This window comes from Mus musculus, chromosome 1 (assembly GCF_000001635.26).
Source record: "Mus musculus strain C57BL/6J chromosome 1, GRCm38.p6 C57BL/6J".
NCBI lineage: Eukaryota > Metazoa > Chordata > Mammalia > Rodentia > Muridae > Mus > Mus musculus.
In genome coordinates, this window is record NC_000067.6 from 106728662 (window position 1) to 106754125 (window position 25464).

Sequence of the window (25464 nt, forward strand, 5' to 3'; positions counted from 1 at the left end):
CACCACGAGTGATTTAGCTTAACTGGGAACACCTCAGAGCTGAGCTTCCTGACAAAACTATTTTCCTGTTAACAACTATTTACCAGGAGGCTAGAACATTCCAATTTGGGCTTGAGGCACAGATAGGGCAGACAAATGAACTGAACTTGTGGCTAGGAAGAAGACCACAGATTATATATGTGCATGGGGAAAAGTTAAGACTTATGAAAACTTTATCCATCAGTAGGAGACAGTTGGCTTCCTGATATTTCCCTGATCTCTGATGAATGTGACTTTTGATAACTCACAGATTCCATATTTTCCAAATGATTAATGCATGTTTTCAAATGATGAATGAGTGAAAGATCCATTCAACATAGAAACGAGACATGCATTTTAGTGTCACCGAGAACAAAAAGCTCACTGGTGTGTGGTTTCTAATTTCATACAGCAACCAACCTTTAAGAAACCCCTAATTGTCAAGATGGGGGTTAATATAAAAATAAAAACAGAAAGAACATTATGTTCATAATTATCTGAAAATCCCGTGAAAACTTTATCCCCTCCCAACTATGTATCTGATTAAAGTCACATTTTCTTCAAATGTTTCAAAATGAATGTATTTAACAGATTGGCCACAGAAGCAGACACGAGAAAGCAGCTGGCATCCACTAGTGTGGACTTTGTAAAGGCTCGTGAAAATACCATGCCACTCCTCCTGATGAATTTCTGTTTGAAAATAGCTATGTTTGAGCCACACATAGTAGTTATATCAGCACTGAGAAGTGGGAAGTCAGTAGTTCAAGGTCACCCTCAGCTGCTATTGAGGCTGAAGCTACTGGAGCCCCATATGAAGAGAAACTGAGAAAAGGCAGGACTCCGCGGACGAGAGCTCTTGCCACTTGAGTCTGATCCCAGAACCCCAGTGAAGGAAATAATGACTCCTCAAATCTGTCTTCTGAGTGTTACACACACACACACACACACACACACACACACACACTTAAAAAGAAACCATAAAGAGAGGGGACAATGCCTATACATCCAGTCCAAGGGATGTGGTGTTCTCCTGGCCTCTGCAGGCATTGCACATACATACATACACTCAGGCACAAAGATACATTAAAAGAACAAATAAAGCTATTTAAAAATGGAGTTAATAATATAGTTAAGTTTTATTCTCTCTCTCTCTCTCTCTGTGTGTGTGTGTGTGTGTGTGAGTGTGTGTTGACGGCATGCATGTCTGGGTACAACATGACACTTGAGGAACTGCTGAGCCTCCATGTGGTGGTGGGAAATGAATCTAGAGCCTTTTACAAGAACAAGTGCTTTTAATCACTGTGGCAATTCCCCAGTCTCAATTTCTTTGATTTCAAATGACTTTATCTCCTAGCTAAATCTCTTCCCCATCTTCTTCTGCTGGTGATGGAACCCAACACCATGCACACGCATGGCAAGTACCAGCATCTTAAGACAATGCAGCAGCAGCAGCAGCAGCAGCAGCAGCACCTTGAGGGTGCTTGTTCTGACTTGAGGGAAAAGCAAATTAGCCTTTCATGCCTCTGTGCCACTGCTCCAAGTCTCTAAAGGCAACCAGGGCAAACTACATGTCTGTGGGCACATGTGTGGGGAATCACAGGTCAATGTTGGGTATCTACCTCAATCACTCTACACCTTATCTTTTGTGAACGGGTCTCAAAATGACCCTGGCTAGGCTCACAGACTGGATGGGTTGGCTGGCTCACAAGATCTGGGGATCTGCCGGTCTGTCCACACAGGACTTGGGTTACAGACAGGAACAACCATACTGGCTTACTGGCTTTTATGTTACTGCTAGGAACTCAGTCCTTTTGTTGTTGTTTTAAGATTTAAAATTAAAACATATGTATGTGTGGGTGCCTGCGTGTATGCATGTGCACCATGTATGTAATGGTACCGTGTCCAAGAAGGCCAGAAAGGGGTGGGAGTGGAGGCTCATGTGGCTTCTGAAGTGGGGTCCTGTGCTTGTAGAACTTACCAAGCCACCTCTGCAGACCTGTTCTTTTTTTTAAATGTATATTTATTTACTTGTGTGGGGAGCGGGTGTGGCGGCAGTCCCAAAGGCGCCAGAGACTGCAGCTAAGTCATATGACTTGCACCTGACTTCCTCATATAAGCCACAAACATCTTGAGTGCTGCGCAGGTGTACCAGGATACAGGTGAATCCAATTTGGTGGAGATTTGCCCCTGCTGCCCTGATTAGCTGAAGCTGCGTGCCTGGTGAGGTGGCGTGGCCTGCTGTGCGTGGATGGGAACTGAGAGTATAAAAGAGTGAGAGGCCCAGGGTTCGGGGGAGATATAAAAACAAGGGAGATATAAACAAGGGAGATATAAAAACAAGGGAGAGATATAAACAAGGGAGAGATATAAACAAGGGAGATATAAACAAGGGAAATATAGAGAAAGAAGAAACAGGACTGAATAAACGTGTGCAGAAGGATCCTGTAGCAGCGTCGTTCTTCCTGGCCAGTTGAGCGCGCGCAACAAGTTGGTGCCGAAACCCGGGACAAGAAACATCTTCAGGCATGAGTGAAGACCCCCTGCTACAGGGAGGATTCAGAACTGCATCACGGGGAAGGAGTGGTTAATAAAAGTTCCCGTAAAACAGACTGTTGAGAAGGATCCGGCGTGGATTCAGAACTCTTCAGCTGGGGAACGGTACTGATGAAGAGAAAGAAGAAAGATGAGGACGGAATAAACTGCTGTTAGAAGGACTGGTGGTCGTGTCGTTCTTGCTGGTTGAGAGTGGGCGCGACAATTGGTGGCCCGTACGGGGAACCGACTCCCCCACCGAGTTCAGAACTTTCAGCAGTCAGTGGTTGCCCGCAGGGTAAGTTCACGGTGAGTGAAACTTGCGACCCCAGGAGTTTGGGAAGGACCTCGGATAAAATAGAGGTGAGCATAAAGTTGCCAGGAAGTAGGCACAAAGTAACCCAGGAGTTTGGGAAGGACCTCGGATAAAATAGAGGTGAGCATAAAGTTGCCAGGAAGTAGGCACAAAGTAACCCAGGAGTTTGGGAAGGACCTCCGATAAAATAGAGGCGAATATAACGTTGCCAGGAAGCAGGTACAAGGTAACTAAAGGTTCACGGCTTTGGGACAAGTTAAGGTTCCCGGTTTGGGGACAAGTTAAGGAACTATGATAACCTCAGTGTAGTGATCAATAGATCCTCGCTGAGTAGTTATGCTTTTTTCTCCCATTGACCCTTTGTGGGTAGGTCTGATAGTTTTGGTCTTGCTTGTTCTGATATATGGACTCTGTTACTGTTTGAAACTGTGTGTAGAGGCAGTCAAGACAGGTCAGAAAATCCTTAAAGAGCAACAAGAAATTATGTCGGAAGAGGAGAAGGGCTTAAAAAGAAAAAGGAAAAAGAAAGGAGACACAGTGTTATCAGGTGGTCAGGAAGGACGAAATAAAAGAGCCGAGGTGGAGGAGGAAGGCGAATTAGCTTTTGTGCCGCCTCCCTATGCCTCCTCAGCAGCCACCTGTAGGTGGACCTTCTGTCCGGAGATTTGGAGAGGATCGACAGGATCAGGTGTTGACATGGGCGAGAGGGTCTGTGTGTTTCCACAGGACCAGACAGAACCTCTTTGGGTGCTGGAGAGATTGGTGAGACGCTGCAAGAATGAGGCTCCTGATCCAGTTGCCCCTGTGGATGTGGTGGATGATCCCACAAGCACAAAGGATGGAGCCGAGATGGGAGATCCTTTCGGTATTCCAGAAGCTCGACATGACATTCAAAATTTTCCACGCTTTTTGATCCCTGAATTTCCCTTAAAGAGATAGCCCCTCTGGCTATCTATCCCTTGCTTCAGGGAAGATGAGCGGGGATGAGAGCCCTGGGATGTATGCTTGTTATAGTGTGTGTGTGTTTTGTGTTTGGCACATGTGTTAGGTGCAGAGTGTGCGGCCCGCACTTTCGCCATGGTAGCGTAGGCTTTTGCTGCAGTGGAGGCGGGACAATCTCCTCAGATTTGGTTTGCCACTCTAAAAGAAATTATGCTGCGTTATGCCGTGGGGTGCGAGGCTAAGCACTGCACAGAGGATAGCTTGCTGTTGGCATCCTGTGGAAGGTATGTCTGATCCATGAAGGTTCAGTGTCCTAGTTCCCTTCCCCCAGGAAAAACGACACGGGAGCTGGCCAAGACCTCTCTGGGTGATGAGCCTAAGGGATGGTTTTGTGTAGGGCCCCTATGCTTGCACACTGGGGATCAGACCTCTACCTTCACCCATGAGGCTTGCTTGCAGCAATTAAGATCTGGCCATAGGTTAATTAACATCCTGGCCTTTTGATGCACCTGCCGCAAGCAAAACACAATCTCCCCAGGAGTGGCTTGGCATGATAGAGAGGTAGTCAGTGATAAGACTCCCTGGGCATGTCACCAACCTAAGACAGGGATCAAACCAATGCTGTTTGTCACCCAAGGACGGGTAAGGGACATGGCTGCGGGGGGCTATCTACAGACATTCTCTCTGCCAAAAAAGAAAAAAGGGGGAATTGTGGGGAGCGGGTGTGGCGGCAGTCCCAAAGGCGCCAGAGACTGCAGCTAAGTCATATGACTTGCACCTGACTTCCTCATATAAGCCACAAACATTTTGAGTGCTGAGCAGGTGTACCAGGATACAGGTGAATCCAATTTGGTGGAGATTTGCCCCTGCTGCCCTGATTAGCTGAAGCTGCGTGCCTGGTGAGGTGGCGTGGCCTGCTGTGCGTGGATGGGAACTGAGAGTATAAAAGAGTGAGAGGCCCAGGGTTCGGGGGAGATATAAAAACAAGGGAGAGATATAAACAAGGGAGATATAAACAAGGGAAATATAGAGAAAGAAGAAACAGGACTGAATAAACGTGTGCAGAAGGATCCTGTAGCAGCGTCGTTCTTCCTGGCCAGTTGAGCGCGCGCAACATACTTGTGTATATGTATGTATCACACAACATGTATGTAGAGGCCAGAGGACAAATGAGGGCGTCAGGTCTCTCCTTCCACTACTGGAGTCTGAAGAACTCGGGTTATTAGGATTGGTGGCAAGTCCCTTTACCCACTGAGCTGTCTCACCAGGTCTTTGGGTCTGTTGGTGAGGCTGCTGTTACTGTGTCCTGCTAACCTTGGCACAACACCCCTTTTGCTACTTAGAAGCTGCACCATGTTATCTGGGTGCAGACTTTCCAAAGTCACGTAGGTTACTAAGTTTACGGACATCCCTCAGATTGAACCTTGTTCTACAAGTGAGTTAATCAGAATGTATTCAAAAGAACTGTGGTATGCAGTGTTCTATATAATGCTTGATATGGTTTCAAAAGCCAGTTCCCCACAAATTAAGTGAGGAGGTACATCGAGAGGAACGGTGGGGCCAGCAGCTTTGTTGTGAACCATGAGAAAGAAAAGTAGTAACAGGAAACAGGAAGGGAAAGAAAAACCATCCTGAGCCTGGCAATCAAATACCTTAGATGGTCTGAAACCCTGGTAAAGGACAAGGCCAGGCTCAGTGGGTAAGCACAGACACCAAGCCTAATGACCCGAGTTCAATGCCCTGGACTCTCGTGGTAGATGAGAGAAATTTTCTTGTAAGAAGGCAACATTCACACCCACCCAATAAGTAAAATTACAAATAAAAATTAAAAGAAGTTGCCTCTCCTCACGTAGTGGTCATTTGCGTTCCGAGAGCTTCAGCTCTCTTACAATACCGTGACGCTATCCCTCAGGTTAATGCTGAATCCACAGGAAGTGGGAGGAGGTTGTGGAGGCTGACGTCAGACAAACCCCACGCAAAGCCGAACGCTCTGCTCTGAAGTCAGTCCTTATGTGCCTTTCAGGAACACAGTATAAATACACGGAGTACAGAGAGCCACACAAGGGCGTTTACTTACTATGGCATCTTTGACAATTTGTTTGGCCACCTGCTCTGGTTTGCAAATAGCTGTGGTCTCTGAGATAAGCCGGGTCTCCAGGGGCTGCAAGTGGGAGAAATATACAAATTAAAATAATTCCACTGAATTAAAATAAACATCTTATAGATGGATCACAAATAATTATCATTTTTCTACCTTCGAACAAATACGTTTGTTCAAGACAAAGATCAAGCTAGATTCTAAGTCAGTCTCTGCGTGTGGGATTTTATCTCCATTGGCAGGGCTAAGGAGGTACTTGCTGTTCTGGGTGGTGCAAGCACGGCTCTAGTGAGGCCTTCCAGAACCGGAGCTAGTAGATCAGTCTGTCAGTCACAGTGAGGAAGGGCCCCTTCTCTTACTGGACAGACAACTGCCAGACAGTATGTGCATAGAGGCTCGTCCCTGTGACTGAGCAAACGTGATCCATCGTAGGACCGTGCCTCCATTCTGAATAGAGTCCCCATTGAGCAGATGAATGATGCTGGGGACAGATTGAGGACAGTCTGGGCCTAGCCCCCATTGAAGAACTGTATCTATTTGCTGAAGGACGAGCAGAGGAGGCCAAGACACTAGCCATTTGAGTAGCAACACTGCCTCCTGCCTAGTTTGGCTGAGAGGTAGTTACAGGACTCAGGGCCCAATTCCCAAATCCTAGGCTTCTCTTCCTCAAGAGACAGATAAAGGTCTGTCCGGCTCGCACTTAGCTCAGAACACCTTTCCTCATTCCGGGCTTCTTGTGTCTGTTTCTCTCTCTCCTCCCCCCTCCTTCTCTCCCTCTCTCCTCTCCTTCATTTCTGCATTAATTCACGTTCTAGCTACTTCTGTATTCACACTTTCTGTCCTAATTGACTTGTGAGCGGCAACGTTTTTGTCTGTTCCCATTGGCTTTTCTGAGTGGCATTTTACACACACATCCAAACATTCTTCAAAAGAAAAGTTTCGAACTGAAGCCTTAAGCCACAGGAGACTAAATGTGACTATGTAGGCTCGAGGGGAAAGATTAGAATACACTTTTTCCTCCATGTCTGGTTTTGTGAGTCAGGGTCTGACTATGTAGCCCAAGCAGGCTTGCGACCTCCTGAATACTGTGATTATAGAAACATAGCTCATGTTTCACAAAAGTCAGGTTTTCTTTTTTTTAGAATCTGAGAGGACACACATCTCACCGATTTGCTCTCCCTCCACACCAGGTGGATAAGGACAGGCAAGATGCACTGAGTTAGAAGAGTGTCTGCTGCCCCCTATTGGGCCCACAGATCAATGCAGGTTCCAGTCACTAGAAATCTGTCTAAAATTTTACTGTAGGCTAAACAAAAACAAAACAACCAAATCTCAGGGAAGTCACTACTTCACTGGCTTCAGACTTAAAGAGTATGCAGCAAATATTAATGCTTGCTTAGCAGGTTTGAAGCAGGAGGTTTGGTTCCAAGTTATGTTTTTAAAGCAAAAAGAAATTATAAAATTGACTGAACTCAAAAGAAAATGAAGAGGTTGTTTCTACATAAATAACCCATTTTTTTTTGGCAAACAAAAACCGAATATAGACTACATAAACACCCCAAATTTATGCTACAGAGATCCACATACACTTTAAGAGGAAAAACCACATAAAATAATTAAGTCTAAAACTAGGTTACCTTCAGTGTGAGGTGGTAAGCTTTCGTGGGTTTCCTTCAGCCCCACTTTACCTGTTTATCTGTTTTGTTTGTTTGTGTCATGGCAGAGGGAAAGATGGGGAACCAGATGAATAGAGCCTACTCTCAGCTCAGGACTACCCAGTCATTCTGTATGACCTGCACACATGCAAGGGAGATAGATGCCACTGGGGCGGAAATGACCAGTCCCATGCCATCTGTCCACACACGAGACGCTAAGGAAACGAAGGCGCCACTGCCACCCCATCCTCCATATGTAAAGCAGAAGGTGGCGGAAGGGCTTTACATGGCTCTACAACCTGTGCTCCACTGCCTTGCTGAATGCAATCACCAACATGAGCAGAGTCGAGAACACCTAGACTCAAAACCAAGAAAAGAAACAGAACAAAAATACAACCAAGCAACATTCTGACTGAAGCTCCTTAGAAATAGAAGAAAACTCAGTGGGAACGGGGTGGAGGCTTCAAAAGTCCACACCAGGTGCAGTGTGTGTGTGTGTCTGTCTGTCTGTCTACCTGCCTGTGGCCTGTGGATCAGGATTTAGCTCTGATTTCCTTCTTCAGCACCACATCTGTCTGAGTGCCACCATGATCCCTGCCATGATGATAATGGTTAGCCCTATGAAACTGTAAGACAGAGCCAAGTAGATGCTCTCTTTTATGTTATATTGGTCTTGGTTTCTCTTCACAACAACAGAACAGTAACTAAAGACAAATCCATGACAGACAGATCTAAGCTTAAAAAAATCAGTAGAAATAAAAATTGAAGTTAAATTAAATAAAGTTGAAGAAGAAACCAATAGTGAGTAAGAGATGAGGTGGTGAAGTCAGCCGGAAAGTGGGGCTCCTGAGCGACAACTGCACAAAGAATGCTTCCAAGTGTTCTGGATGGGAAACAATGACCTCAATGTTCCAGACCTGAGTGCATGAGAGAACAAAGGGGCGGTCCTGAGTATCTAGCATATAAAACACTTCACACCAAACGGCATTCTAAAAGATAAAAAGGAAAAGAGTGTCTACAACTAAACCCCACCAGGAGTACACACCTCCCATGTGTATGAGGAAGCTGCTCAGTCACGGATGCTTGCTTGGCCCCTGAGCATTAGTGGAAGGTGGGGAAAGGTAGGGGCTGAAGCCCAGCTGGAGGAATGTGTTGCTGAGGCTATGGCTCAGCTGGCTCTCTGCTGTCCCCCCTTTTTCTCCTTCCTGTAAGGAGCACTGATCTGCCGGGCCAGTTCTCCCTGTCCTGATGGACGGGTGTCTCTGAACCACAAGCCACGAGTTGCTTTTCTCAGGCATCTCAGGTCAGTGGGGTCCCCAGGAAACCCTAGAAGCTAGAACTCAGTAAGAAATGCCCGCAAAGCCGTGAGGACCGTCATTTTCAACTGTCACCCAGTAAAACACCCTACCACACACAGCAACGAAAAATAGGAAAAGGAAGATGCCTTCTTGTGAACCAGACTCTAAACAAATGGTGCCTCTCACGTGCCTTTCTCTGGAATGACTGAAGGGCCACCAAGGTGAGCAGAGAAATGACAGCAGTGGAAGGCACAGACCCCAGCAAGGGACAGAGAAGGGAAGCGCAGCACAGGGGAGTGCAGAGGATGTCACCCCCAGGGCCTGTGTCCTGGCAGAAGGTGGAGCCCCATGACAAGGGGCTTGGAGGAAGAAGAATGAAAGTAACAGAAAGGTCAGTGGTTCAGATGCTCAAAAGACGTCCAGTTCTCCCCAGTGAATGACCTACAAATGCTCTCAGTTAAACAAAGACACACAGGAAAGGAAATGCCATTATAGAGGTTCAACTTAACAACACTCATAAACACAGAATCTGACTCCAACAGAGGTCACACAGGCAGAACAAAGTAGACCTGAGGCTCAAATTTTAGCTTCCCTAGTTAAAACACGAGTTTGTACGTAGATGCATATGAATGTATGTGCATATATGTATGCATGTTATGCATGCATGTAGGTGCATTCACTGTGTATGTATGTAGGTATGTATGTATGGATTGGTTTAGACACATAGGTGAAATGGCTCCCTCTAGGGGTCAGGGGTCAGAAGTGGGAGTGATAAGGCCACAGGTAGCATTAGGCAGCCAACTGCGTCCTATGAGAAAATACTGAGCTAAAAGTTGGAAACAAGTAAGTTCAACATTAAGAAAAGGGGACTGGAGAGCAGAAAAAGGGAGGAGGAAGCTCTGCCTGGAAGGTCAAGTCTTGGCTCAGCACCCTGCACCTAACAGACCCACTAACTGATAAACAGCCAGGACCTAAAGTAGGATACATTCATAAAAATTACGCTGAAGATTCAGAACAGAGCTAGGGAGATAAAGTGCCTGTCTGGCCTCTGAGCACCCGCACATGCAAAGCCAGCCAGGAGGAGGTAGAGACCAGAGAACTCCCGGGCCTACTTGATAGTTCCAGGACAGTAGGAGACCCTGTCTCAAGACCAAGGACACCACCTGAAAAAGAATACCCAAGGGTGTTCTCTGGTCTCCATACACACCTGCACACTCCCAAACACACACACACACATGCACACGCACATATACACCCAAACATGTACATACATACCACACAAACCCAAATATGTATAACACCCCCATATATCACATATACACATCACACTACACACACACACCCAAACATGCACAACTTCCTCCAGTCACAAATACAAACTATATACACACCACCATGCACACGTGCACACACACACACATCACATACACACCTCACTCAGAACACTTAACACTGTATCAAACACATCATCCATCACACACATACAATACATAACACAGACAATACACATCGTGTTGAGGTGACCCCCAACCATAAGGTTGTTAGTTGCTATTTCATAACTGTAATGTTGCTACTATTATGAATCTGTGTAAATATCTGCATCACACCCCACAGCACACACAGAAGATCATACACACATTTCACACGCAACATGCATATCACACACAACATGTATTTCACACACACAACACATATTACACACACAAAACGCTTCACACAGCACACACACACACACACACACACACACACACACACACACACACACGCCATCACACACTCCTCACAGAGGGCATTATGTAGGAATACTGACCTTCGTTTTGTTTTCCTCAGCCAGCCCCGGCGTGTCGGTGTCTGGTGGGTAGGCCACAGTGACGTACACATTGTACGGCTTCACCTGGTCACACAAACAAGGTACGCACTCTCAGTCAACAGAGCACTTTGTAGTCATCCTGTAACTTGTCTCAGCTATCTTGATTCTTAGAACAGTGCTTCCAACCTGTGGGCCACAGCCCTTTTGGGGGGGGGTGTGTTATATATCAGATATTTACACTGATTCATAATAGTAGCAACATTACAGTTATGAAATAGCAACTAACCACCTTATGGTTGGGGGTCACCACAACACAAGGTGTATTAATGGGTCACAGCACTAGGAAGGCTGAGAACACTGCCTTAGAAGGTGATGCTTGTCAGGTTCATGAAGTGGCTATCAGTAAACAGGCACCAAATGTCCTGGGGACCCCTCTCCATGAAGATGACTTAGAAACAGTAGCAAGAGTACCCCTGACCTATGTCAGAAAGTGGCTGGCTCTAAAGTGTGTCAAGCCCCCTCCTAGTAGAGTTCTTCCTGCGGCGGACCAAGCAGAGGCTCAGAGCTGCCCAGGGAGAACTGCATATGCTGTGGAATGACAGTATGCTCCTTCATCACAGACTCTGCCCACGAACTGCACAGCTCAAGGCAGAAGGCAGGTCTATGCCTTTCAGGCTGCTATAATACAGCAATGTTCATTTCAATTGCAAAACACCGTCTCTCAGTGCCTACCCGGATGCACATTACTGTGTCTGAATCCAGATTTGGAACTCTATCCATCCCTGTAGAAGTCCCTGCATAACCACCCACATAGCATCAGGAGAAAGCATCTTCATCCTGGGTAGACCACCAAAGTATGACCAGCCAAGCAACTCCCCTGTAAACAGCCCCTACCACTATTTATACAGAGAAGCTCTTCCCTCTGCCCTTTTTATCAGTAAGATCTCTCTAGCCCAGGCTAGTCTGACCTGGTGATCTGTCTGCCATGGTCTCCCGAAGACCTGGGATACAAGTGTGCACCACTATGCCCAGTTCTCCCTGGCTTTCTTTATAGGTACTAGGCCTATTATAACCTCTAGTTCTTCCAACACTGTCTGCCTCCCACTTTCTCTGCCCAGTCAACTCCTCTACTGATGAAGACACCCCAACAACCCCACTGGCCCTTCTTTCAAGGGTCAGTCTCCCAAAACTGTCCAACAGCAGTCCGGTCGCTGTCGCCTGTTCCTTTCTTGCCTGGACATCAGCGATCCAAAGGCTCAGACCACCAAGTCCACTCTGGCATGCTTTTTTATGTACTGCTGGCTTGTGTCTCTGTCCTCATAAAGACATCTGGGTGTTTGGGAGGGACGGCAACAAGTCTAGTGTTGAGAATCTTAAAGAAGAAATCCGACAGGTTTTCTCAGCCCCACCCGTCTACCAGGGCGCCAGCCCCTTAGCTCCCAGACTCTTTTAGTGACACAGCTATGAAGGCTCGGGACAGCAACATGGGTCAAGAGAACAAAGCAGTAGGTAGGTACTGTGCACCCATCCAAGTAATCACAAGAATGAAAGCTGGTTCCATTCCAGGCATCCAAGTCATGAGGGTTCATGGCTTGGCCTTGCCAGGGAGTGCTTGCTGTCTTCCAGGCCAATCAGGTGAGCCAGCTGGAACAAAGATCAAGTGACTTCTCTCACACTTGCTTTTGAGATGGTGAAAATTGATAAAATGTCTCTTGTAGTCTTGTCTGGTCCTGTATTGGACCAGAGAAAAATGGCTTAAAAAAAAAAAGTGCCTGAGTGTTAACTACGCAAGTCACACAGGCTGGCTTCTCTGGCCCACTCTGAACTGCCTCCCCCACTGCGCTGCCCCACAGTGGGGGCTGTGCCGTTTATGATCATCAAAACCATGTTTCAAAGCAGTGTCTCTCAAACTCAAGGTCATGACTGGGTTAGCAACCGCTCTCTCACAGGGAGGGACTGGAAACAGCAAGGTGGAGAGGAACCAGTCCATCACCTTTGGAGCCAACCCTGTTTTTGCAATCATCAAGCACAATTATTCTGCTAGCATCTGGGTGGATGCTTCCAGTAAACACTTTCTAAATTACTACTGTATGCCAACATAGACTTCCGTACAGGAATGAACTAAACGGACAACTCTCTGTCCATAACCCAGTTCCTGGTCTCCTGATACTCTTGTTCACATAATTTGCAAAAACCAGGACATACAAAATTATTCTTACACCTCTCTAACTGTTAACACTATAACCCAACCAAAAAGGGACGGCTTAGCTTACATTCGCCTGTTCTAGGTTACGACGAGGGTTACGACGAGTGTTACACTCATCTCACTGACTCATGCCTCGCTGACCTGTTTCTCCCTGGCCCTGGGAAACGGCCGTTTTCTACTCTCCTGCTCTGCCTTTCTTCACCTGTCCTCTTACTCTCCCTTCTACTTGGCACCAGCCTCGCACAGGTAAGACAATGGATGGCTTGCGAAGGATGAGTTTATCATAAAAAAACAGTGCCACTTAAGAGCTGTTCTATTAAAACAAGAACACTGGGGCTGGAGAAGGAACCTCAGCTGCTTATATCAAACTAAAGAATCCCAGCTCCAGCTTACTGGTCTACCATGGTGGGAAGAGATGAGGGGAGGGGCCAGGCATGGTCTGGGTGAGAAAACAGGAGGAATCCTGGCTGGGGATTCCTGTTTTGTTATGGTTGATTCTTGAATCTCTGGCTATAACTGACTTCAGAAATACACTTTCAAAGAGATCAACTTTTTGAAAAAAAATTCTTTAAATATTAATTTTGTATTTAAAAGACCAAAGAAGAAAAAAGAAAATCAAATCCAAAATATCAACAAAGCATTCAAGTACACACTGTGCCCACATTTTCAGAGTTTATACCTTGTCGGAGGAAGCAGGATAGTAACTAGAAAAACTTAAAAAGTTAATTAAACCAAAATGTTTACCCAAAGCATCAAGCATTTAAGCAACTATGTTGGTTTAACTCATAAAAAACTGACCAAATTATCTAGATTTCAATAAACAATTATTAGTTGATAAGAAAATCTTGGTTTGAGGCAAATTTTGCTACAAACAAGTTGGATTCAAAAGTCTGAATTTACTTAATCCAAATAAAATAGCAGTCTTTTAGATGGTATGTGTGTTTGTTTATTTAAGTAACAACAATTTTAATGCTCAGAAGTCAAGGCGACTTAGCCCAGTCAGCTTTGGGCAGTGTGAAAGATCACTCTTGACATCAAGAAGCTGAGCGACTCTGATGCAGCCACTGGGTCACTGTTCCCTCTGCAATGAAAACCAGGGCTCCCAGAGATACACTTTGCCCTTAATTTGTGGATCATACTGTCAGACTTCAGGAAAGGCCTTAATGGGCATACATTTTTATCTCTCAAACTCTGCACCCGAATGGATTCTAAGCCCAAAATCCCAAACCAGATAAAGCAGCTACCAGATGCACATCACATGCACATTCCAAATTACAGATACATCCTCTGCTGCAAAAGACCAGTGGAGCTTGCAGTTACGGGGCTAGGCCTTGTTATTCCTGTCACCAAGTGACTATGTGACTCTAAGTAACTCACTGAATTCACTAAAAGCTGAATTCCCCTTTCCAGAAAGTGGTATGAAGAAGTTTGTGCACATATTTCACACATACAGACCTATGCACACACGAACATGGTTATTTGCAAAGCATCCTTGCACAGAATCACCAGGATCCTCTCTTGCAACTTCACAGCTTAACTGAGCATGTGTGTGCAGAGGCCTAAGCCTAATATTGAGTTTGTCTTAATGATCCTCTACCTTATTCTTTGACGTAAGCCTCGCAAATTTGACTCATACTGAGAGGACTGGTCTAGCTCGTTAGCCACGCGGCTTTGGGCTCCCATCTTCACCTTCTGAGCACTAGAATTTCAGGCAGACTGCTACACTGGCCCAACATGTATGTGAGTTCTGGAGAGTCAAACTCTGTTACCCAACCTGTAAAACAAGCATTTTCCCCAGAACCACATCCAGAGCTTTCAGAAAGTTGTCTATAATGATATCCCTGTTCACTTAAGCAGAAGCAGACCAACACCAGGAAGGGATTTCAAGAACTTTATACAGCAGACAATCCCTCCACCCTCAGAGTCATTTTGCCGCTGTCCTAAGTATAATTTTATACAATAAGAAGTATTAAAACACAGATCTTACAACTGAGTTAGTTTTGTTTTGTTTTTACAGATATCACCTCTGTAAGCCTTTAGCTTACAAAGTGATGTAGGCTAAGGAGCTAAAAAATGACAGAGCTCCCTGCTGATCTAAGAAGAAGAAATACAGAAATAAATGTATTTTTTACCTCCATCTGCAGAGCTTCTGCCAATCCTCTTATGGCAAACTTGGATGAAGAGTAGGCCGTGAAACCAAACAGTCCCAGCTGTCCTGCCTGAGAGGACACAAACACGATCCTGCCCACCCGTCGCTCCTTCATGGTAGTGATTACTGCCCTGCTGGGGTACACGCTGCCCAGGTAATTTATGCTCATTAATTTCTGCAAGAAACAAAGAGGCCAGATGAGGTGAGACGAACAAGGACAAAAGCCTAAGCCCTGCTAAGGGGAGTTTGTCTCTTCCCAGGACTAACTTATTTAAGAGAGACCCTATGGTAGTTTGCATATATATTTGTAGGCATGGTTCCTATTTGGTTTAATAGTTTGGAAGGATTAGGTAGGGGGGCCTTGTTGGAGAAGGTGTGTTTCTGGGGGTATGCTGAGGTTTCAAAAGTCCACAGTAGACCCAGTGTCTGTCTGTGTTCGTGTTCTCATTCTCTCGTTCTCGTTCTCTCTCTCTCCCTCTCCCTCCCTCCTTCCTCCCCTCCCTCTTCTCTCTCTTGCCTGTGGACCAGGATATAAAGCTCTCAGCTACTGCTCTAGCATTATGCCTGTCTGCTTCCCACCACGATCATAATGGACTGAGCCTCTGAACCTGTAAGCATGCTCCAATTAAATGCTTTCCTTTATAAGAGTTGCATTGGTCAGTGTCTCTTCACAGCAATAGAATAACAACTAAATTAAAAAAAAAAAAAACCCAGGGGACTGGGAGCCAGGGTGCAGCAGATTTGCTGAATATTGTATGGGGAAGTGAACAAACGTAGTAGATACTATGACACTCAGGACCTAGCCTCTGGAGACTAGTTTGAAGACAATTCTCATAGTGACAGCAGTTCCATTTTTGATATAAATGTCAAAATTAGGGCTAGGCACAAGGTTGAGTTAGGAAAGTCCTTTGTGTGCAAGCATATGGACTTGAGTTTGGATCCCCATCAAAAACTCTGCGGGGCATAAGGGCACACACCTCTAACCCAGGCACCGGGAGCAAGAAGGCAGAAACAGGCAGATCCCAGCAGCTTACTGGACAGTCTCAGCCAGTGTAACCAAAATAGTGACAGAGAGAGAGAGAGAGAGAGAGAGAGAGAGAAAACGAACGAGAACGAACAGCCAACATTAACCTCTGCTCCAACCATGCACAAATGGTCACACAAATGGTCAAAATCAGTGTTCTACTAGAAAAGTACTTACTGTAGGTAATGCATTATAACGATATTTTATGTGTATAGGGTTTTGCCTGAAAATATTTCTGTGTACCATGTGTGTGCAGTGCCCAGAGGCCAGAATGGGGCGCTGGATCTTCTGAACTGGAATTAAAGACAGCTGTAAGTTGCTGGTGACTAAACCTGGGTCCTCTGCCAGAGTGGCCAGGACTCTTAATCCCTAAGCTATCTTTTTAAGTTCTTATAGGTAATAATTCTTGAAGGACAGTTTTAGGAGAAAGCTTCAAAATATTTCTTTGGCCCTGTTAGTTCTAAGCTAGACAAGGACTATACAGAGAACGTGGGACCAGTTAACAGTAGAGCTGTGCCTTCATGCCACTACCCACCCCTGATCTTGTGAGACTTTTCTCAGCTGGGCATTTCCTCAGGTGAAAATGGGGTTAATCTCAGCATGACCTCAGGATGCTTCAGGGATTACACGGGAAAACACAAGCTAAGTACAAGCACAGATCCTGCTGCCCTGCACAGTAAGAACTCGGTATTTGCTGGAAAGTGCCCGCAGAGACAGTCCCAGCTTCTCATCCCAGAACCCCACGTTCACCCTGAGAACCTGAGGATGCACAGTGACTGACGGGTTTATACACCGGAAGGGCACACAGTGATGGGTTTATACACCGGAAGGGCACACAGTGATGGGTTTATACACCGGAAGGCCACACAGTGACGGGTTTATATACCGGAAGGCTATTCTCCTTACCCTGAGAAGCTACACAGCCCAGTCAGAGCATACACAACCATGATAGCAGTGTGGCAGAATACTAAGAAACTTTAAGGAAAGAGAACTGAAAACACAAGAGTGAGGGAAAAAATTTATGCTATGAGTTTTCAAAAAGTAGAAGACAGGATATGTGCAGATAGTAATTCTTACCACTCTATTTTGTAAAAGCAAAGAGAACTGAAAATATTGATTGTGTTTGGAAGCCAGGATTCTTGCTTGTTTTTTGTTTTTGTTTTCCCCTAGAATGTTTTAATATCACTGCCTTGTTTTAGCCTTTAAAACTTTGATTTTTATTATGTGCATTTGAGTGTCTTGCGTGCATGTATGTGTGTGCCTGGCTGGCACTGGATCCTTTGGTACTGGAATTACAGATGTGACCTCTCAGAGTGTTGGGAACTGAACCTCAGTCCTCTACAAGAGCAGCAAACACTGTCAGCCGCTGAGCCATCTCTCCAGCCCCTCATGACATTGCTTTAGTAGTAAGAACCCCCCAAAAGAACCTGTGAATGAACAAAACTCCATGCTTACCCCAGTTCTTTTGAGAGAACTCAATAAAACACCAGTAAGGAGTACATTTGTCTCTGTTTTGGAGATAGAGTCTCATATTGTATCTCACGAGGGCCTGAAACTTACTTCATAGCTCAGGCTGGCCTTAAACTCAACCTTAGTCTCCTGCCTCAGTTTCCCAAGAGCTGGGATTATGCGCATGAGCCACTTCATCCAGCTAAGAGCCCCGAGAGAACACAACAGAGGGAAAAGAAAAGCAACAACAGCCTAAAGCTGGAGAACACACTACAAGTTGTACCACACTTGGCAAGACATGGAAACCTGAGTGTTGACTGGTGACAGGGAAACTACAACACAGGGTTGTGCATCACAACCTCCAAGGGCTCAAATGATACCTGGAGCTTCTGGGCTGGTCCGGGTGGGTAAGAATGGTCCAAATATTCAGGGGTGATAAGCAAGCAAGCACACTGCAGTCTCTTCACACAATTGGACTGTTACCAACTCAGAAAAACAAAGCACCGGTGTACACGTCAGTGTGAAGGAGGAACCTTTAGGGCGTTCAGCATGGGAGAAAGCCAGGCACAGGAGGGCACGCACGCTGCACACGACTCCATTATTCAGCAAGACAGACACAGATTAGGGGTAGCCATTGGCTAGAATAAGGGTTTGGGTTAATGAGAAATACTGACTAAAGTATAGGGTATTCTTTTGGAGAGATGAAAATGTTTTAGAATTAGATAGTTACACAACATCACAATTTGCTAAGTGCCTCTGAATTATTCACTGTAAAACAAACAATTGTGCCAGGTGTAGTGACACTAGGCACAGTGACACTAGGCACGGTGACACTAGGCACGGTGACACTAGGCACGGTGACACTAGGCACAGTGACAGAGATGTGTGATCCCAGTGCTCAGGAAGCTGAGGTAGAAGGCTGGGCCAGCGTGATGTGCACAGTGACAGGGCGTCTCAGACAAACTCAGACACTCAGGTCCTACCATTCTACCTTTTACCACCCTCTGATCCTCCTGTAGGCCTTGTGTGTATCTCTGAGTATATGGGGTTGACTACAGCCTGTGAGAAGATAGTTCTGACACTGGTCCAGCAGTCACACCTCCTATAAGATAGATAGCAGAGCAGTTTAACTTCAGAGTCCCTATCACTCTGGTGAAAGAGGACACTAAAGACAAGAATGACGTATTGCCAAGGTCAAAAGGCCTTGCACTTAAGAGTTCACACCTAATGCCCATTTCCTCAGTGTTGAAGTACATTAGTAGCTGAGTTCTTGGCTTGGCAGGGCTGTTTTAAAATAGAAGACATCATCTTGATACCACTGTGACTCACCTCAAAACTACTAACTTCAAGCTCTTCAAACTTTCCTGACATAGAGGTGCCTGCACAGTTGACCAGCATGTCCACAGGACCCAGCTTCTCTTGTGCCTGGAGGAATATTCCATAACATTACATATCATTCCAAACACTACATCAGAGAATGGAAGATTCATCATTCAGAAAGATAAGGTCAATCAAGTCCATGGAACCACTAAGCCTATAGAGAAGAGCTGTCAACTCCTGGCGAGAGCTGAGCAGAGTCAGGCAGTGAAACTGAAAGCACCTCTCCTCTTACCTGCTTTATGACATTCTCCACTTGGTTATAGTCTTGAGACACATCAACTGAGATACACAGCACCACCTGCTCAAAGGAAGAAAACAGGAGAAATGGGATCAGGACCTGAGAGACAGCTCAGCGGGTAAGGGTGCTCATCACCTGGGACTCACATGGTGGAAGGACAGAATGACATCTTCGGGCTATTTTAACCTACACACACGGTCTTGGACTTCTGTCTAGAATAACTTGGGCTCACAGCTCTCCTCCGGTTTCAGCCTTCCAAATACTGAGATTACTTAGATTATAAGCACATGCCAAAATGTTGGTCTACCAAAACTATTTGTAACGGTATTTAAAAAAAAAATAGTAAAACCAAGTCTTTCTAATAATGGCCAATTTAGCCACGTACACCTACGAAGTGTTTCATTTCTGACCCCAGGATCGGGGGTGGAGATACAAATTTTACATACCAAAGCAGATCTGGCTTCCAGGTTCTCCTAGCATCCCTCAGTCCCTACCTGGCATACCCTGCCCCAAACCCTGAACTTTCTAGCCCAGGAGCTGGGCTGCCCTTCCCCAGAGGCTCCTCTTCTCTTCCCTCTCTGTGTGTGCAGCTTCTCTTTCTCTCTCCCTCCCCTCCTGTCCCTCTCTTCCCTTGTCCTTATGGCGATTTCCCTGGCCTTGGTCCTCGGGGCCAGTGAACTCACCCACCTGAGAGCAGCTTCCCAATAAACCAGCCTTTAATCTAATCTAATCTGGCTTAAATTGGCTCATTTCACCGGTGGTGGAAAAATAACCTATCAGATGTCGCTGAACTGGAGAGAAGTTGAGTCCCCAGTTCGAAGGACCTGGTATTTCCTGGCCATCTGGGAACCAATCTGTTCTTCTAGCCCTCTCCACTGAAATACATCATTTCTTCTGACTCTGTGGCTACCCATCCCCAGCTATTTCCTATCTGGGTCTAGGATCCTCGGAGCTTTCTCTGCTGAGTCACAGCTACGTTAGAGTTCCCCCCATCTGAACAAAGGCCAGGTCTTTGTTTTGGGGGAACCTTTGATACAGACATGCCTTATCTGAAGTTACTACACTTCTGCATAAACCATTTGATCTCAGACTATGAATTGGGATGCTAATTCAATAGTGTTGGGATCTCCAGTGAACGCTGGGATGATGGGTGCCATGGGATCTAAAAAAAAAAAAATTTATTCAAATTGGTCTGAATTCCCTGTGTCCAGCTTTTTGGAGGCTGTGTTCTCCCACTCTCCCTTCACCACACTGAGCACAAGGCTCCAGGTGCCACCTAGCTCAGACTTCCCCACCTCTCCCCGCTCCTTCCTGTAGCAGCAGCAGCAGCAGCAGCAGCAGCAATACTGATTACAACAGTGATGGTGAACTAACAATGTACACACATTGGGTAAACAGCACAACTGGTCACCATCTTGACTTTGTAATAAAGAGGGTTGAATTATGGCTTCACCACCATCTTTCTTAAGGGCATCACTAAAGTCATGTTGAGAAATGATGCAGTTAATTATTTAAGCTTTATTTAGCCTCCTTTTTTATGTTTGCTAGGTGTACAGATAACTAGAAACAGACATAGACTGACTAACGCAGATATGCTTAGTAGGTACCGGCCTCAAACCTGTCAGAGACCTGCTGAATATGACATTTAAAACCTTAAACTTAATGCTTACAATGATAGAGACTCCCCAATCCTAGTAGTGACACCCTCAAGGTCTCCAAGAAGATCCAGGCACAAGAGGACTCCACCTGAATTGTACAATAACCATTGAGAAAGGCTGCTCCATTGCCTAAACTGCTGAGGTCTGACCTGAACTGTGTACAAACAGGGACACCAGACATGTCTCATGTTGGCTAAGTCAAAGCAAGGTCAGTTTCCCAAGTTTCTCCTCCACAGGAAGGCCTTCCAGATTTTTTGGGCCTGGCAGCCTAAGATGAATCCTGCCCTGGACCTGTGTCCTCAACAAAGCCATCGACGTAAAAGGAACCTAGTGGTATAATGGGTAATGGGTAACTCTGTCATTCTAACTGACACATAGGACATTTAGATGCACCATTCTCAGATTTCTGAGGGGTTTAAATCTAGTGATCAACCATCCATGTCTCATGGTGAATAACTGGATAGGAAACATTTACGTAAGATCTGAGGATATATAAGGCTTCTAAGAAACTGTTTGAAGGTCTAGGAAGGGGTATTGAAGTGGATAAATGAAGTTGTAGAGGATTTATCTTTTTGTAAACTTAAAAAGATTCTTGTAAGCTTCAGGGAATCCACTCAAATCCACCTTCCATAGCCAAATGGACTCCAGATAAGTACTGTCAATTAACAGCCTGTTTCCTTCTCCACCGGCCCTATCCCTGGTCCTGCCCCCACCCCACCCCTTCTCCAACTCCCACAACCATGAGCCTAAGAGTTTCAAACGTATAACCCCCCCCCCAGAAGTTTTTCTCCCTAAACTTTATCTTCTGTCTCCAACATCCAGGTGTTCTCTCAGAATCTGCATCCACGAGAGCTCCAAAACAGTTACTCACAGGTGCTCTGCCCCAGCCTCACAGACTGTTTCAACTGGGCCTACCCACTCCTACCCTGAGATGGTCCCATAACCTGGGCGGCAGTGAGACAATCAGCTCTTCCTGGATTTGCCCCACATTCCAGCATTTTCTCACATTCACAACTGCACCCCAGTGTCAGCAGGAAGCAGTCATGTATGATTATGGAGTCTCTTATTCTTTTATAAGCAACAAAAGACTGAGATGTTTGGTTCTGGACCCTGGAACAGAGACTAAGGTGCATATTTTACATAGCACAGCAGACCTGGCCTCTAGGTTCTCCCAGCATCCCTCAGTCCCTACCTGACATACCCTGCCCACAACCTTGAATTTTTCAACCCAGGAGCTGGGCTGCCCTTCTCCTAGAGGCTCCTCTCTATATAATCTAGACATTTTGCATGTTCTCTCCCCTTCTCCTTCTCCCACTCTGGATGCAGCTTCCCAATAAACCTGCCTTTAATACACTCTAATCTAGCTTAAATGGGTTCTTTCACTGGCAGCCAAAAAACAGCCTATCACAAAGCAGAATGCCTACATGGGGTTGTGGCAAGGGACATGGTGATGGGTGCCAGAGCAAACAGGCAGGCATCTGGAATGTCTCGTACTAAAATTTGTATTCCCAATGACAACATGTTAAAGGGCTAGTACATTGGCATTATTGGAAGGCAGTGAAACCTTTAAAAGGCAGGGCATAATAAAGAGAATTTAGGTCCCTAAGGTATGCCATTCAAGGCCACAGAAGATACTGAGGAAAGTTCCCCAACCCCCGTCCCCATTTCCCAGCCGTTAAGAGTTGAGCAACTTTGCTTTCCCTTGTCAAAGGTCCCAAAGCAACAGAATCATTTTGATCATGTGCACAAAGAAAAGCTGCCATGACAACAACCAGCAATAAACACAAAAATATGGGAGCAAATTAAATAGCTATCAATGACAGAACAGGTAAGTGAAAGTACTTTATACATACAACTACATGATATATATCAATAATAAACTTAAGTAAATGTAGGAAAATGATGTATGCCTATAGCAATCCTGTTAACAAGCAGAGACAGGAGAATCATTTGAGTCCTGTGTAGGGGTTGGTCTGATGTTGCTTGTATTCTAATGCTAATACTGCTAGTTCCTCAAGACCTGGTTGACCCAGAGGAGTCCACATTCAGACCCAAGTGATGCTAATGTGACCTTATCCCCAAGTTATTTCTGATTGGTAAATATAGATGCTGACAGCCAACAGCTGGGCAGAAGAGACTCAGGTGGAATTTAGGGTTCCAAGGCTTGGGGGTTGGAGGAGAACCTCTGATGGGAAGAAGAAGTGAAGGAGAAAGAGAAGAGAAAGACACTATGGGTTAGGAGTCAAGAAAACAGCTATAAGGCTGGCCAACTGAAGCTGGGAGCAGCCCAGATAAAGCACAGTAAGTAATAACTCGGGGTTATAAATAGGAAAGTAGATTCTTATAGCAGGGAAGGCAGATATCTGCCCAGCTCTTGTGTTGTTTAAAGCTTGTTGTAAATAATAAAAGTGTGTCTTTTATCTGGGAACTGAATGATCAAAGGCAGGGTAGAAATCCCGGATTTTGATTAAAACTTTCTAAAACAGTCCTGGGATTTGAGTCTAGCTGGACAGCACACCCATAAAAGAATCTCAAAAAGAAAAATAAATAAATAAATAAATAAAAGAAAAGACCACATGAGCTATTTTATTCAGCAACACAGATGAATTTTAAAAATAATATAGAATAAAGAAATAAGGTTGCAGGACACTGCATAAGAATGTCCATCAGTCTATCAAATTATAAAGGTTATTAGTACTTGGCTAGGGCTAGGAGAGGCAGGGCAGGAATGGGTGTGGCTGCTAATGGCAGTCTGGAGACTTCAGGGTTGGGACAATTTCCAAATTGATTGTGATTATGATTGCACAACTTTGTGAAAACTCAGGAAGTGGGTGTCTTAAGCATAACTACATACTGTGTGCGAGGTCTCATTAAGGCAGTTCAGAAACATAGGAATGCTGCCAAAGCTCAAAAGGATACAGAAAACACACAAACACACACGCACACACGCACACGCACACGCACTATTTAGGTGCTAAGATGACTAGCTGGCAAGGTGCTAGCGTGAGGAGGCCCTGCGTTTAGATCCCCAGCAAGGATAGCTTCAGGCTCACCAAAAGAGCCTATTTAAAAAAAAAAAAATATGGAGAGATTACAGAAGATACCCAATGTTGGCCCGTGGCTTCTCGAGCATGTGCACGTATGTGCATGCATATCAGGACCGTTGTACACACAGGTGCACACACACACTCATACAAAAGACTATACACACTACCAGAGACGGTAAAATCTTAAAGAAAAGTAAAGAATGAATGAACAACAACATCAGAGTCGGGCTTAAGGTGGCCTCTAAGAACGAGAGGCTGGTAATGAGCCCAAAGGCAGGAGAGAGGGTTCAGAAAGTCCTTTAATTTCCATTTCTTTAGATTAGATGGTGGATCTGTAGTAGTCAACCAGTCACTGACTTGCACATGAAAATATACATTACAGTGTCTGTATCAGTTTAGTACCCCAAATCATACAACATCTTTTCAAACATCCTTTCTATCTAAGTCGTTGTGTAAATTGAGTAATTGCAACGAAACCATTTTCTCATACAGCGCTGCTTGGCTATTTTCAGGTATGTGTGATAGTCTATACCATCTGGTTTCTGTACAGAGACCTGAATTCTAGTCATTTCAAATAATTCCATCTTTTAGAAAGCGGCCTAAAATGTATTTTAATTGGGAAAAACCATAAATGCCTTCAGTGAACCAGTTGCAGTGGAAGTAACATCTTTCCTCCCCTTTAAACAACTGTCTATCAGGAAAGAAAATTCCTCCTTCGGCCCCACTTTACCTGTTTGTCATTAATAGAGTGCTTTTCAATGTCTTTCTTCGCCTGCAGTAGCTTGTCCTAAAAGCAATACAGAAAAAAATTATGTCTGTCTGCACTTGTTAAAAAGAAAAGCAAAAGCAACATTTGAACAGACACTGCATTCTATAAATCAGAGCTGTGGGCTTGAGGAAGAAAGAGGCAAAACACCTAAGAGCCCAGGTAAGTCACAGCAGGGTTCATTTAAGTCCATTGCAGAGAATGGGAAGAAGAAGAAAGCAAGCTCAAATCCCTCTCAGCAGCATTAGTGTTGCTGGTCAGCCTGTCCACGCCAACAGACATTTTCATTCCCACCACTGAGCGGGGACACAGCATAAGCACATGACCGACCACAAATGCTCTGGAAGGCTAAAGGCATGCAGCTGACTCCACACCAGGAGGGCTTTATTAGATAATATCAGCAGTTTACTCCTTTCAATGCAACATCGAGTAAAAATCAATCACTTCTTACAAAGAGGAGAAAGAAAAATCTACATCTGGTTACTTTCAAAAATATATCTCAGACTTACAAACCTACCCAGATAATTGCAAAGTTTTCCCATGTCCTCCATTTTGTTTTGCTTATTCTCATAAAAACAGATGAGTTTACAGAACCTTAATTTTTCATAAATTTAAATAAAATTTGAGAACTGTAGAAGAACAAAGAAGGTCCCAGCATGCATGGCACCCTGAGGTCAATCCCTGGAAAGGCTAAAACCAAGCCTGGAGGAACCTAGGTATCTGGCAAGGATATCCTCTGCTACAGAGTTCCAGGTTAGCCCATGATACTCGAGACCTTGTCTCATAGAGGGGTGGGGGTGGGCCAGTAGGTATCTTCAAAGAACAAATCGAATTTACAAACATGAATGCTCATGACAAAATAGTACAATGCTATCGAA

At 45.1% G+C, this 25464-nt stretch overlaps 1 protein-coding gene across 2 annotated transcripts in view; it reads right to left on the bottom strand.

The window, feature by feature from the left end:
• Kdsr (3-ketodihydrosphingosine reductase) overlaps positions 1–25464 on the bottom strand; it is a 39333-nt gene that overhangs the window by 8252 nt on the left and 5617 nt on the right. The window contains exons 3-9 of one of the 2 annotated variants that reach the window (NM_001316750.1): positions 24551–24607; positions 19110–19175; positions 18827–18922; positions 15008–15199; positions 10670–10753; positions 5886–5969; positions 2541–2679 (exon numbers count right to left, since the gene is read on the bottom strand). In NM_001316750.1, coding sequence (NP_001303679.1) covers positions 2653–2679; positions 5886–5969; positions 10670–10753; positions 15008–15199; positions 18827–18922; positions 19110–19175; positions 24551–24607 — 606 coding nt within the window. In that variant the 3' untranslated portion in view covers positions 2541–2652. Of the gene's footprint in view, positions 1–2540; positions 2680–5885; positions 5970–10669; positions 10754–15007; positions 15200–18826; positions 18923–19109; positions 19176–24550; positions 24608–25464 lie in introns of those variants that run through there. The other variant, NM_027534.2, reaches the window with a different exon arrangement.